The 13468-nt window shown below is 39.4% G+C and overlaps 4 protein-coding genes across 17 annotated transcripts; 2 read left to right on the forward strand and 2 right to left on the reverse strand.

Annotated features, from left to right (window-relative positions):
- Positions 1-713: 713 nt before the first annotated feature.
- On the forward strand, positions 714-3844 carry LOC104764897 (transcription factor MYB65-like). Its single transcript, XM_087502719.1, has 4 exons — positions 714-896; positions 1776-2211; positions 2316-3312; positions 3415-3844. Exons 2-4 carry the CDS (start codon positions 1843-1845, stop codon positions 3690-3692), a joined length of 1644 nt encoding a protein of 547 aa, XP_087358845.1. The 5' UTR covers positions 714-896; positions 1776-1842; the 3' UTR covers positions 3693-3844.
- A 168-nt stretch (positions 3845-4012) lies between these two features.
- Positions 4013-7916, reverse strand: LOC104764896 (uncharacterized). Its single transcript, XM_087502718.1, has 3 exons — positions 7054-7916; positions 6846-6924; positions 4013-6197 (listed from the first exon to the last, which is right to left on the reverse strand). Exon 3 carries the CDS (start codon positions 6133-6135, stop codon positions 4201-4203), a length of 1935 nt encoding a protein of 644 aa, XP_087358844.1. The 5' UTR covers positions 6136-6197; positions 6846-6924; positions 7054-7916; the 3' UTR covers positions 4013-4200.
- Positions 7217-9600, forward strand: LOC104764900 (putative pentatricopeptide repeat-containing protein At3g11460, mitochondrial). The gene has a single exon (XM_010488507.3). The coding sequence runs from the start codon at positions 7217-7219 to the stop codon at positions 9086-9088; it is 1872 nt and encodes a 623-aa protein (XP_010486809.3). The 3' UTR covers positions 9089-9600.
- Positions 9079-13028, reverse strand: LOC104764898 (uncharacterized). 14 transcript variants are annotated; one of them, XM_087502722.1, is made up of 10 exons: positions 12801-13028; positions 11968-12101; positions 11784-11872; positions 11420-11595; positions 11121-11188; positions 10926-11027; positions 10664-10819; positions 9611-9715; positions 9353-9482; positions 9079-9273 (listed from the first exon to the last, which is right to left on the reverse strand). In XM_087502722.1, the coding sequence occupies exons 3-10, from the start codon at positions 11867-11869 to the stop codon at positions 9194-9196; spliced, it is 903 nt and encodes a 300-aa protein (XP_087358848.1). In that variant the 5' UTR covers positions 11870-11872; positions 11968-12101; positions 12801-13028; the 3' UTR covers positions 9079-9193. The 14 variants fall into 14 exon arrangements, 9 of the variants coding, with proteins under 9 accessions (XP_087358848.1, XP_087358849.1, XP_087358847.1 ...); XM_087502723.1 differs by lacking the exon at positions 12801-13028 and adding an exon at positions 12195-12501 and having other exon boundaries at positions 11709-11872; XR_015591426.1 differs by lacking the exon at positions 12801-13028 and adding an exon at positions 12195-12320 and having other exon boundaries at positions 10664-10758; positions 11784-12101.
- Between the last annotated feature and the right edge of the window lie 440 nt (positions 13029-13468).

Genomic DNA, 13468 nt, shown 5'->3' on the forward strand with positions numbered 1-13468 from the left:
TTAATTGATGTAGCGTTTATAGAAATTTTAATGTAAGCTAATAATGGCATGAAAAAAGTTGAAGTCCTCACTCATCGGTCAGTGGCATGATTCGTCATTTGGCTTCTTTAAAACACTGGTATAAATAAAATAAGCTAATAATTAAATCGATGAGGCAAATCTGATTAGAGAGAGAGAGAGTCACTGTCATCTCATAATCATAATCTATTTGTTGTCACAAAAGAATGAATGACGACGATGCGCTTAATATATGAGTTGCGGCGGACTGGGACTCTCTCATTGTAAATCTTATACGTCAATAAGTTCATTTATAACATATCATTAAATGAAAGTATATATTAGATTGCAATTTATGTTCGGTTTGGGTTCCTTTTTATCAAAGACGTATACGATTATATTTTATATATATCCCAACAACATTCTCGAGATATGTAGTACTTTTAAATAACACATTTCTTAAAATATATTACAATAGTCGTTCTAAATAATCTTACGTCGTGATATGTTATATAAAAGAGGCCAAATTTTTACTATAAAAATTAACAAGATATCGGTTTTATTTGACATTTTTTTTTTCTAAAATTTGGTGGCACAAATACACACGTACGTAATTATTATTTTGTATTATATATTACATGACTCTTATTTTATCTCCCGCAATGAAAAAGGTAAAAAAATAATAATAAGGTAGGAGATTTTTTTTTTACAAAAATAATTTCCAAAAATTGCATCTCTTCTTTGCCACTACTTATTATTATGTTGAGCAGCAGAACCAGAGAGCTTTTGATGAACCCTTTAGCTTTCGTACTTTAGAATCTCTTTCACTCTCTCTCTCTCTCTGCATCTCTCGAGCTTTCCGCGTCGTCGTCGTCGTCTCTCTCTCCATCTCTCTCCTGGTAATGCTTCTTCTTCTTCTAGATTGTTCTTCCGTTATTAGTAGGTAGGTCTTTGAATCCATTTGCGCGGATCTCTGATCTTCAATTCATTGTCTTCTGATCAGTGTGGAGTTTTAATTTTGAGCTAATTTTTTTGTTCGATTGTAATTTTCCAATACCAAATCGGATAATTTTTGTTGTTGTTTCAAATCTGTATCTTCAGCTCAACTCGAGCTCCGATTTCGTCGGATGCTGTAGATCTCAGATAATATATTCATGTTGCTAGATACTGAACAGAGAGCTTGCTTTTTACCTCAGCTAGGGTTCGTGTGTATCTGTTGCTTTTCGATTCTTTTGAATAGAGAGGGATTCGCTTGTTCAATCGTGATTCCCTGAGTGATTTTGAAATTAGAATTGGGATTCAAAATCTTGAGATTGTGGATTAGTTTTATTTTTTTGTCTTAGTATTTGATATAGTATCAGTCATTTCAAAGTGTCAGTGCCTTTTGTGATAGTACCCAATGAGAAACCATGTATATAATAACTCCAAGGCATGGTTTGGCTCTGAAATCCAAAAGCTACTTTGATGAACTTGCTATTTTTGTTGTTGTTGTTGTTGTGAATTTCTGGTTTGATTCAAAATCGAAAATGCATATCTAATGATTCGTTAAAATGGTGTTAGTAGTGTGTTCTGTAGAATTTTCATCAATGAATTTTTTAGTTGTTGCCTAGTAGTATCTCAGTGGTTGATAATTAATCTTGTGCGTTCTACTCGACTTGTTTGTTTTCACTATTCTCCTCGTTTGGAAGTTTATCATTTCGTTATTTTGTTGATATGTACATGAATGACTGCTGCCTGGAATATTAAAGGGGTTTGTCTACTTCTCTAAACTGGTTCAGGTGGGAGCTTTGATGTCTAAATTTTTTATTCAAGTGGTGGGGGTTGTCTTGATATAAATAGAAAGAGATGAGTTACTTGACTACGGTTGAGAGTGATGATGGTATGCACTCCAGCATCTATAACGAATCTTCTGCTGCTGATAGTATCAGCAACGGCTACAGAAGTAGAGGGAGAGGAGGTGCCCTGAAGAAAGGACCATGGACCTCAACTGAAGACGGGATTTTGATTGATTATGTGAGCAAGCACGGCGAGGGTAACTGGAATGCTGTCCAGAAACACACTAGCCTGGCCCGTTGTGGTAAAAGCTGTCGTCTGAGATGGGCTAATCATCTGAGGCCAAACTTGAAGAAAGGAGCATTTAGCGAAGAAGAAGAACAGCTCATTGTTGAAATGCACGCCAAAGTGGGAAATAAATGGGCGCAGATGGCTGAACATGTAAGTAGTCTTGTAACTGTGGATAATGGTCCATTTTCATAGATTCATCTTTTCTGTGAGCCTAAGGACTTATCTCTGGTATAATTTCTCTTCTTGTTTATCAGTTGCCTGGTCGAACAGATAATGAGATAAAGAATTATTGGAACACTCGTGTCAAGAGGCGACAACGAGCAGGCTTACCACTGTACCCTCCTGAAATCCATGTTGAAGATCTCCAGTGGAGTGAAGAGGATACAAAGAGTAATATCATAAGAGTAGATAGAAGAAGACGTCAAGATTTCTTGCAGTTGGGGAATTCCAAAGCGAATCTTTTATTTGATGATCTAAGTTTTGCTGCTAGCTTATTACCTGCCGCTTCTGACCTATCAGATTTGGTTGCATGCAACATGCTAGGAACTGGCGCAAGTTCTTCCTGGTATGAAAGCTACATGCCACCGATATTGCCTTCCCCAAAGCAACTCTGGGATTCTGGATCTCGGTTTCCCATGTGCAGCAGTAACATAAAGCATGAAGTCCAATCTCCGGAATACTTTCAGGATACTGCTTCACAAAAGAATCCCAGATCTTTCAGTATCTCGCCTTGTTATGTTGATCATCCTCCTTACGGAAACCAACATTCATCTGATATGATGATGATTCTAGATAGCCATACCCTTACGGATGGCATGCTTCCTACTTCTAAGCCCTCGTTTGGGGCAGTGAAGCTGGAGCTCCCTTCATTCCAATATTCAGAAACTAGTGCATTTGATCAGTGGAAAGCGACACCGTCACCTCCACATTCAGATCTCCTTGATTCTGTTGATGCCTATATTCAATCTCCACCACCATCGGAGATAGAGGAGTCAGATTGTTTCTCTTCATGCGACACCGGCCTACTAGATATGTTACTTCATGAGGCCAAGATCAAAACTAGTGCAAAGCACAGTTTGTTGTCATCATCACCTGAGAAGAGTTTCAGTTCAACTACTTGTACAACCGATGCTCCTCGGAATGTACCACGTAGCCAGATCAAACCAGGGGAGTTGGAAAATTTCCAAATGAATTTGACTCGCTCCGAGATTTCAATCCCCTCGCAACTTAGTGCAGGTGGTATTTCATCAGGTGAGTCGATCAAAGTTACTCGTTGATTGGTATTTAATCTAATTGTTTTCCATATTGATTTTTAAGCTAGTGTGTTGGTGTTCATACTTGACACTTTTGCAGGGAACTTTGTAAAGACAGAAGAGGTGGATCAGGTTTGGGAACCAAAGAGAGTTGACATGACACGGCCTGATGTTTTACTTGCATCGAGCTGGCTCTACCAAGGATGTTATGGGATTGTTAGAGACACAAGCAGCATGAGCGATGCGCTTGCGCTTCTTCTTGGTGGTGACGACATTGGGAACAGTTACGTGACTGTTGGTTCATCATCTGGTCAAGCACCACGAGGAGGTGTCGGGTCTTGTGGATGGACTAATATGCCTCCTGTTTGGTCGCTGTAACTAAACGAACCATATCACAATTCGAATCTTTCTGTATTTTCATTCACTGGCTTACATGACTCATGACTTGCGGTTTGTTATACGTGAGAGAAGATTTAAGGACGTCGTAAAAGTTTGGATTTTCTCTAATGCTTGAAAGGCAAATTACCCAATTTCTTGTTTCCTGTTCACTCCCAATGCTCGATTGGTTTTGTTTAGATTTAAATAGCAAACCGTAATCATATAATCAGCTTCTAATACTGACTATTAAGCGATTTAGGGATAAAACCAAAATACATATGGGATAATTTATGCCAGATGTTACCCAAACAATACATAGATTATGTCAAAAATATATATTAGATAGTAGTGGCTCAAGCATTCTCAATATATATAGCGACATCAAAGGGAAATGAATCATTACAAATAATAAAAAGTGTTTTTAGGTCGTGCTTCTCGCAAAGTGACGGTGCCCCAAAGAGGATTAAAACCCAAAATTCTCATTGGGACTCCGAAAGGATATTTTAACTTACACTCCGGTTTTCTTGTTTCTAATGATTTCCTTAAGCTCTGCAAACTTCTTCTTGCATTGAATCATCGTTTTCCCAGGAACAGCTGCAGCTACTCTCTCCCATCTTTGACTTGTCTCTTTGGGGAATGTCTTCAAAGCTTGAACCAAAGCTCTTTCTTGCACAGTTGACCAACCATCTGTGTCTGAACTTCCACCTGCTTCACCATTGTTGTCTGAGCTCTGACTGTTCGCCACAACAGTCTCTTTAGAAGGGCTTGCCTTTGTTGTGGTCGTCGCCGTAGGTAGAGATTCTCCGAGCTCTTCTCTTGTGGAGAGAGGGGACGCGATTGAAGCAGAGGGTTTCCTCTTCTCGAGGAATGAATCGAATGCTTTAGCGGAATCTGGTTTTTGTAGAAGAACTGTTTTAGTTGCTTTCAGAATCTCCTCTACGGATCTTCCTGTACCGATGTACTCTGAAACAACTTCCCATCTTCGGGATGTCCCCTTTGGATATTTTACCATTCCTTTTCTCAGCATATCAATCTCTTCCTTGCTCCATGGTTGTTTCTTCACAGTACTACTATCTAACTGAGAGACTCGGGTTGTAGACTCTGTGCCACCGTTCGTCTTCTTACTTTCTTTTTCCTTAGATTCAGCTTCGTCATTTCTACTAGTATCGCATCCATCTTTGATCACCTTTGCCAATTCTAGTCCTTCTTTGTTTCCCATTCTATCACATAGATTCTGCAACTGCTCGGTGTTAAGTGACATGCATAGATTCTCTATATCTTCCTCGGAAATGTCAAGCAGACGCTGAGCCACGAGAGGAGCTGAGAGAGTTCTAAGACGATTCCTTTCTTTGCGTAAGAGCTTCTTCTCTCTTTCCTTATTTTTCTTTTGTTGTTGTGCAGATTCTGCAGCTCGCTTTTCTTCTTCTTCTTTTCGCTTTTTCTCTTCTTCAGCAGCAATAGCAGCGTCCTCTTCCTGCTTCTTCTTAGCCAGAAGCTTTGCTTCTTTTTTCTGTTGCTTCTCAGCCTTTTCTTCCTCTTTTCTTTTCACAATTCTCGGGTCTTTTCGATACGCATTGTCAACAAGAGTCCGGATTCGAGCATGCTCCTCCTTTCTAGCCTTCACAGTTTTTTTCGCATTCTCCTTCTCCATCCACCTCCGTTCTTCCCGAGAATCTGCTTGTTCAAGATCATGCTCCTCTTCATCAGGAAATTCCCTCCAACTCTTGAAAGCGTACCAAAAGTTGTAGAACTTATCAACATCTTTAAGTGGTGTGTTTTCATCTCCCAGATCTGGAATACGCTGATTCACTGACCACCTAGCATTTCTCTTGAAAGCTGGACCAAACACCTTGAAAAAGTCTTGCGGCAAACAATCCGATGGGACCTCGTCATCAAACTCATCAGTGGAGTCAAAAATTCTTCTCCTTGTTGAGTCCATCAATACCTCATATGCTTCTTGAATCGCTTTGAAGCGAGATTCTATCTCATCTTTTTTAGCTTCCTTGGCTTCTTCTGTCTCCTCTAAGAGAAGGAGAGTAGCGAGTTTATCAGGATGATGCTTCAGAGCAGCTTCACGATAGCTTTTCCGAATCTGATCTTCTGTCGCAAGATATCTTAAATTGCTCAAACCCAACAATGCATAGTGGTCTTGTTGCTGGGTACCAGACTTCTTCTTTCCTTTGTTGGCATATGAGTTGAATGAAGGAACATACTCCTTCTCTTTATCATCTCCCACTTTCTTATCACTATCTTCATTGTCAGTGGGTTCCTCTGCACAACCATGCAGTTTAAGAGCAGCAGAATGGAAGGCATGACCAGCAGGTTCACGGTTTAAAGCCTTCACAGGAAGACAATTGGAAAAAGCATAGAACGGTTTTCCATCCACAAGTTCCTCAGAGTATGTAATTAGCTTGATGGCAGAGTCACTTCTCCGGCTCGGCATGATGTAAAAATGTACAGGAGCTGCAAATCACCTTACTCCCAAGTGAATATCCACGCTGATTTCTGTCCAAAAGATTAAAGAAACATTGTGAACTTGGGTTAGCAATTGAAACAGATCAATATTCATCTGCATATATTAACCTACCACCAGAAGTAATAGGCAAAGCTAAACTTATCTGGTAGCAAAACCTATGATTTGAAATAGAGATGTACTAACCAGACCTCAAATCAAAATCCCAAAAGATTCCAAATTCATTTGGTCAACAATACAGACACCTTATCCTCGACTAGCTAGTTATAGAATAAGCACTAACAAACAAACCGAGAATACATCAACATAAGAACCAGATAATCCACAAAGCCTAATGGGTTTTGAAAGACATTTTTACCACAAAACATGACTGAAGCCACTAAAAACAACTCCATAAAAGATGAACATGACAAACCAATCCATCTCTTAAAAACCTTAGAAATCAATCCTAATCCTAAGGTTAGGTTTATCACTCAATACCATCATTTGTATCACAAATCAATATTAAACAAACAAACAAAAAAACAGATTTTTTTCTACAAACAGTTTACCCTCCTCCCCTTTATGCACAAACAAAAGATGATCTGTTCATATCATAAGAAATTTCAAGAATTTATTTGATAACATTCGAAACCACTCAGCAACCACCACTAATACAACAACAGTGATGCTTTTCTTACCAGAAACTCACTCGGATCCGTGGGTCGGAAGTTGCTCCGGCGAGTTTCAAGCCGCGTGAGCCTCCTCCAACCAACGCTGCTAGAGAAAGATGAAGAAGAAGAAGAAGTTCAATCTGGTTTATGAGGAAAAAATAGCGGCGGCAACGATTTGCAGATGGAGAAAGTTTATTTAGAGAAGAAGAGAAGAAATGGTCTATCAGATTATTACCTGTTTGGTTGTTCGTATAACTCTATTCCCCCAAAATTTTGGAGATGCACCTAACATATATTCTCAAGTAGTTTGGGCCAGGCCCATTTATATTGGGCCTTATTCTTTTATAGGATAGGACTATGCGGTTTAACCAAACAAGTCATACTGCCGGAGAGGACCCATGAACGTCGTTACAAGCCTTGTACGGAACTCCGCCGTCCCTGCGGTGGCTTCGACGCCATGGAACGTGCGTCTGAGAGAGCTAGCGTATCAGTCCTTGTTTGCAGAATCAGTCTCTCTTTACCGGTCAATGCTCCGGTCTGGTTCTTCTCCCGACGCGTTCTCTTTCCCTTTCATTCTCAAGTCATGTGCTGCCCTTTCGCTTCCTGTCTCCGGTCAACAGCTTCATTGCCACGTTATCAGAGGAGGCTGCGAGGCTGAGCCCTTTGTGCTGACTGCTCTGATCTCAATGTACTGTAAATGCGGTTTGGTTGAGGATGCACGCAAGGTGTTCGACGAAAATCCTCAGTCAAGTCAGCTTGGTGTTTGTTACAACGCTTTGATATCTGGGTACAGAGCGAACTCGAAGGTCTCTGATGCTGCGTTTATGTTTCGTAGAATGAAGGAAACTGGTGTGTCTGTGGATTCGGTTACAATGCTCGGGCTTGTCCCGCTTTGCTCTGCTCCTGACTACCTCTGGCTCGGGAGGTCTCTTCACGGTCAATGCGTTAAAGGAGGAACAGATTCTGAAGAAGCTGTTTTGAATAGTTTCATCACGATGTACATGAAATGCGGGTCGGTAGAATCTGGTAGGAGATTGTTCGATGAACTGCCTGTGAAGGGTTTGATTTCCTGGAATGCTGTGATTTCTGGATATTCACAGAACGGGCTAGCTTACGATGTTCTTGAACTTTATGAGCTGATGAAATCATCGGGTGTTTGTCCTGATCCTGTTACATTGGTTAGTGTTCTGTCTTCTTGTGCCCATCTTGGAGCTAAGAAGATTGGTCAGGAAGTAGGGAAGCTAGTCGAAGCCAATGGTTATGGATCAAATTTGTATGTAAGCAACGCATTGATTAGTATGTATGCTAGATGCGGTAACTTGGCAAAGGCACGTGCTGTTTTCGACACCATGCCTGTAAAAAGCTTAGTTTCGTGGACCGCCATGATAGGTTGCTATGGGATGCATGGAATGGGAGAGACTGGGCTTATGCTTTTCGATGATATGATAAAAAGAGGCGTAAGACCCGATGGGACTGTGTTTGTGATGGTTTTATCTGCTTGCAGTCATTCAGGGCTAGCGGACAAAGGTTTGGAGTTATTTAATGCGATGAAGGGAGAATATAAGCTGAAGCCTGGTCTTGAACACTACTCTTGCGTAGTTGATCTACTCGGAAGAGCTGGTCGACTAGATGAAGCCATGGAATTTATAAATTCAATGCCTGTTGAACCAGATGGTGCTGTTTGGGGCGCTCTATTGGGTGCTTGTAAAATCTATAAGAATGTCGATATGGCAGAGTTAGCTTTTGCCAAGGTGATTGAGTTTGAACCCATGAATATTGGCTACTATGTATTGATGTCAAATATATATTCAGACTCAAAGAATCAACAAGGAATCTGGAGAATCCGGGTAATGATGAGAGAGAGAGCATTCAGGAAAAAGCCTGGGTATAGTTACGTGGAACACAAGGGAAGAGTTTATTTGTTTTTAGCTGGCGATAGAAGTCATGAGCAAACAGAGGAAGTCCATAGAATGCTGGATGAGTTAGAGATTTCTGTGATGGAGCTTGCGGGAAACATGGACTGTGATAGAGGCGAAGAGGTATCCAGCACTAGCCGTGAGCATAGCGAGAGGTTAGCAATAGCTTTTGGGATTCTCAACAGTATTCCAGGCACAGAAATTCTTGTGATAAAGAATTTGAGAGTTTGTGAAGATTGTCATGTGTTCATCAAGCTGGTTAGCAAGATTGTAGATCGCCAGTTTGTTGTAAGAGATGCATCTCGGTTCCACTATTTCAAAGATGGGATCTGCTCGTGTAAGGATTACTGGTAACTTTCCAAGGTATCTAAAAGCTTTGATTATTCGATTGTACTACTACAGTGGGTGTATTCAAAACAAAATGGTTACAGAAATCTGAAGGTCGAAGGCTGCACTTAACTACAGAAGTTTGGATTTGGAAAAAAGTTCATCTTCTACGAACGGGATGGTTTTTCGGACAATCACCCTCATAGGAGCACCTGCAAGAAGGAGAAAGATGTGATGAAGAAATCAGTGAATAAATGGATTCTTCAGTGTATATGTCAATTGAAATTGCACCTCCACTAGCTTGATCATCTTCAGTACAGATTGCAGCATAATGAGAATCAGCCAACTCCAAAAGGGCAAACCTCCATTCTCCGTAGCACTTCTCTGTCTTCTCCAGCGAACTGACCGTCATTTCAGATGTCTAGAGAAAACATTCAAGCTTCTTAAAATTCTATTACTACTGTGTGTTCATACTCACAATACTGCAAAGGGAAATTTTCAGATAGTGTATATTCGATTCCAGAGTATGATTTAAGTCTTAACACAAACCTTGCAAAGATTGTAGCATCCTTCTGTTCCAGCCTTAGACTGGATCGTGAAGGTATTAAAAGGTGCAGCAGAGAAGCCTTTTCCTAATGCTTTCACATATGCCTCCTGGATATAGTTGAATCATCCAAGCAGTTTTTAACTTTTGAGAAGTAACTGCGGCGCATGTAGACTCACGGCCTGTTTTATAGTGTTGCAGCTCCTCCCAAAGTTTCGATAAGCGGCCATAATATTCTAACAACTTTTGTCTGTTTTGTTTGCACTCCGCAATCTCATATTTGAGAACTTGCTTGCGAACCCCATTACCAACAGAGAACCGAGACCGAAGACTCTCCCACAAAGTTGAAGCCTCGGCAATGAAAGAAACAGTTGAGCGGAGTTTAGGGTCAATAGGGGTTCAGATCCAACCCATAATCATGGAATTTGCAGCACGCCACATGTTGAGATCGGGTTCAGACGTCGGTTTCGGAGTAGATCCATCGATAAAGCCAAGCTTATGTTTTGCTTGGAGGGAGTTCTGCAGTTCCGTAGCCCACTCAGCATAGTTATCCTCTTGCAAAATAAAAGAGGATATCAAAGCACCGGGATTGTCAGAAGAACTGAGCTGGTACGTAGAGGGTGCAGCTGGGACGACCACCTGTGTGGAAGAAGTTTGTGGAGAGGTAGACATGTTGCGGCGACTGGTATTTAGATGAACATTGGCAACAAGAAACTAGACATATATGTCGTGCAGCGGCGGCGGTTGTTTACAAACAACGACCGCGGTGGCTGTGTTAAAAAAAAAAATAGGTCAAGCTGGTTAGCAAGATTGTAGATCGCCAGTTTGTTGTAAGAGATGCATCTTTGCTTTATATGTAGCATCCTTCTGTTCCAGCCTTAGACTGGATCGTGAAGGTATTAAAAGGTGCAGCAGAGAAGCCTTTTCCTAATGCTTTCACATATGCCTCCTGGATATAGTTGAATCATCCAAGCAGTTTTTAACTTTTGAGAAGTAACAATTTTCAGGCACTAAGTATGAAATTGTTACTTCTCATGTAATAGTAGAAAGAAAACTACCTTGAGAGTCCACAACTTGATAAATTCCTTTCGCTGAACTTCCGGGTCCAGTATAGTTGACAGAAACTTCACTTCATCAGCAGAGTAAAATCTTTCTGCAAATGCTAAGACATCATGTTTAATTTTCCTTTCCTTGTTTTCAACATCGATACCAACCTATGTCATAGTAAAGTGTAACTGTTCAAACCTAAAACATGAAACCATTGACGCCACTAACTTTGGACAAAACTGTATGCATTTTTGCCTGAAAAGGAGTACTTACCGGAACATGTACAGTCACCCCACAGGCAATTAAAGAATCTGTGTGGGAGATATTGAAATGCAATGGTGGGTTATTACAGTTGGTATAATTCTTCCAATCTACCTGTGAAATATAAACAAGAACAAAAATGAAAATTTTTCCCTTAAGCCGAAAGACTATGAGTTAGTCTAGTACAATCCTAAATAACTGTCTCACCTCAGGCTTCCCGTAGATATTCTTCTTGAACATTAAGGACCGAGGATCGACCCCATTGTTTGTCTGATCTAGTAAATTAAACCATAACAGTTAATGCTCAGCAAACTCGTTAAAAAATTCAGACTTTCAATCTGCAGAGAGACTACTTAACACAAACAGCGTCATATACAACATCAAAGATCAGGTTCAGGTCACTAAGATGATCAAATCTTCCATAAACAAAACCTAATGAGAAACTCCAATAATGGCTAATGATTATATAAACATATAGATAGAAGGTTACAAAAGAAGTAACATACATCGAGCAATAGTGGTCCGAACCAAGGTGCGAGCAAGCAAAGCATTCTTCTTAAGCTCATCGCCTCGCATCTGAAGTACTCTATCTTTCTCAGTTGGTGACAAAAGTTGAGAGTAGTGTTTTAGAAGAGATGCACATTTCACTTCATCTGGTCTAATATACCAAAGATGAGTCTCCCTACATCAAAAATGAAAATCACACAATTAATGTCCATAAGACCATAACCAACAAAAATCATCTGAATATGAAAACAAAAAAAAGAGAAAGCAAAATGTAGATGATAAACTAACAGAGAGTGTTGAAGATGAACACTATGCACAAGTCCACACAACATTAGGAACTCATGGCATGAGCTAGATACCTACATCCGAGATGGAAGTTGCAGAGGAAGCAGTGAAGTAAAATCCATTGAGAGGCTTCGCTGCATTTGCGAGATGACACTTCTTCTCATCAGCTCCCAAAAAAAAAAAAAAGTCTTATTTCGAGAGGAATCCCAAAATCTTCGCTATACGAATCGAACCAAACGGACGAAGAAGGAAATTAACATACATATATCAGGAAACAAAATCGTTAAGAAGCCAAATTGGGAGAATCGATGTAGAATCTGAAGAAGAACTGAAAGATTGGAGATCGACGGCGAGGTATCTCGCCGGTAGCGGAGAAGGTGACGGAGGAAATAGGCCCTAACATAAACCGACGGGGAATAGCTAAGGATTCCAAATATAACAGAACCGTACCGAACCAAAAAAATTTTAAAATCGAACGGTTTTACTTACTTAACTTCAAACCGAACTAACCGAAAGAAATTTTGTTCCACTTCGGTTTCATGGATATTATTAACTATTAAGGTTTTTTATTAACAAAATCCTTTGCACACTACATTTTCAAAAAATGCAAATTAATCATATGGATTAAAAATAGAAATATAATATAATACGTCTTTATCATTATCAAATTTCTAAAATTAGTATATCAAACCGAAGCCCATGAGTCAAAGTCTACATTATTTTTTTAATAAAAAATATAACATATATGATCCTATAAACGTTTAAAAGATATGAAGATTATATTGCATAATGTTTTAATTCTATAGAATTAAATTAATGTACATTTTTTAGGAGATAAGGATAAAACTACATAAATTAGGATTTGAAAAGTTTTTTTTTTTTTTTTTTTTTTACAGAAAAAACCATATTATTAATGTTAGTACAGACAGCATATTACATTTCTCCATACTATTTTGCTTTTTATAAATAAATTCAAAGAAATGAATCAACCAATCCTACGAAAAAGGGAACTGTAGAGAGGAATCGAAATCATGTGTGTTCGGCCGAGTAGAGGAGGAAGGCACTATTATTATATATTTTAGAAAAGAAAACTACCTTCTTGCTTAGTAGTAATTACAAGTAAAGAACAGGTCTGTATGTTCTCATCACTCATCACCAACTACGTGCCAAGCCATGGTACTTAGGTTAGGTACCGGAGATCGACCCTTCCAGTACTGTAAAGAGAATAAAGATTGGCCAACGTTATTTATTTTGATTTTAGATTAAATCTAATCTTATTTAATATAAAAACGAAGTTTGGCCGGTTGGACGTCGCGACTAGCCATCCAATTATTAATGGCCTTAAGATTAATTATAATAGAATCCAATTTGTACCAGGAAATTTGAACGTATTGATTCATCACCATGCATGCTGATTTTTGTTTTTGTTTTTTTTTTGTTTTTTTCTCAAATTGATAGGTGGCGTACTATCAATTGCCCCCCAAAATTTTGTTAGCTGTTAGTACGAAAGAAAAGATATTTTTTAGATGAGACTTACGTGATCCACATGGTCTATCACTCTCTTCTGTTCGGGAATGTTACTGTTGATATCGACAATGAAATTATTTTCGACCGCTGGATCAAGTAAACTAGCTAACTACGTATTTGAGACGAACTGTGCAAATTTGGCTAAGTCATGATGATTGATGACCCGCCTTTTACCATTTCTTTAATCAGTCATATATATATGACTCCATGAGTTTGGATTAGTCTAATTAGTAGAC

Source organism: Camelina sativa, chromosome 19 (genome assembly GCF_030686135.1).
Source record: "Camelina sativa cultivar CO46 ecotype springtype chromosome 19, ASM3068613v1".
Taxonomy (NCBI): domain Eukaryota; kingdom Viridiplantae; phylum Streptophyta; class Magnoliopsida; order Brassicales; family Brassicaceae; genus Camelina; species Camelina sativa.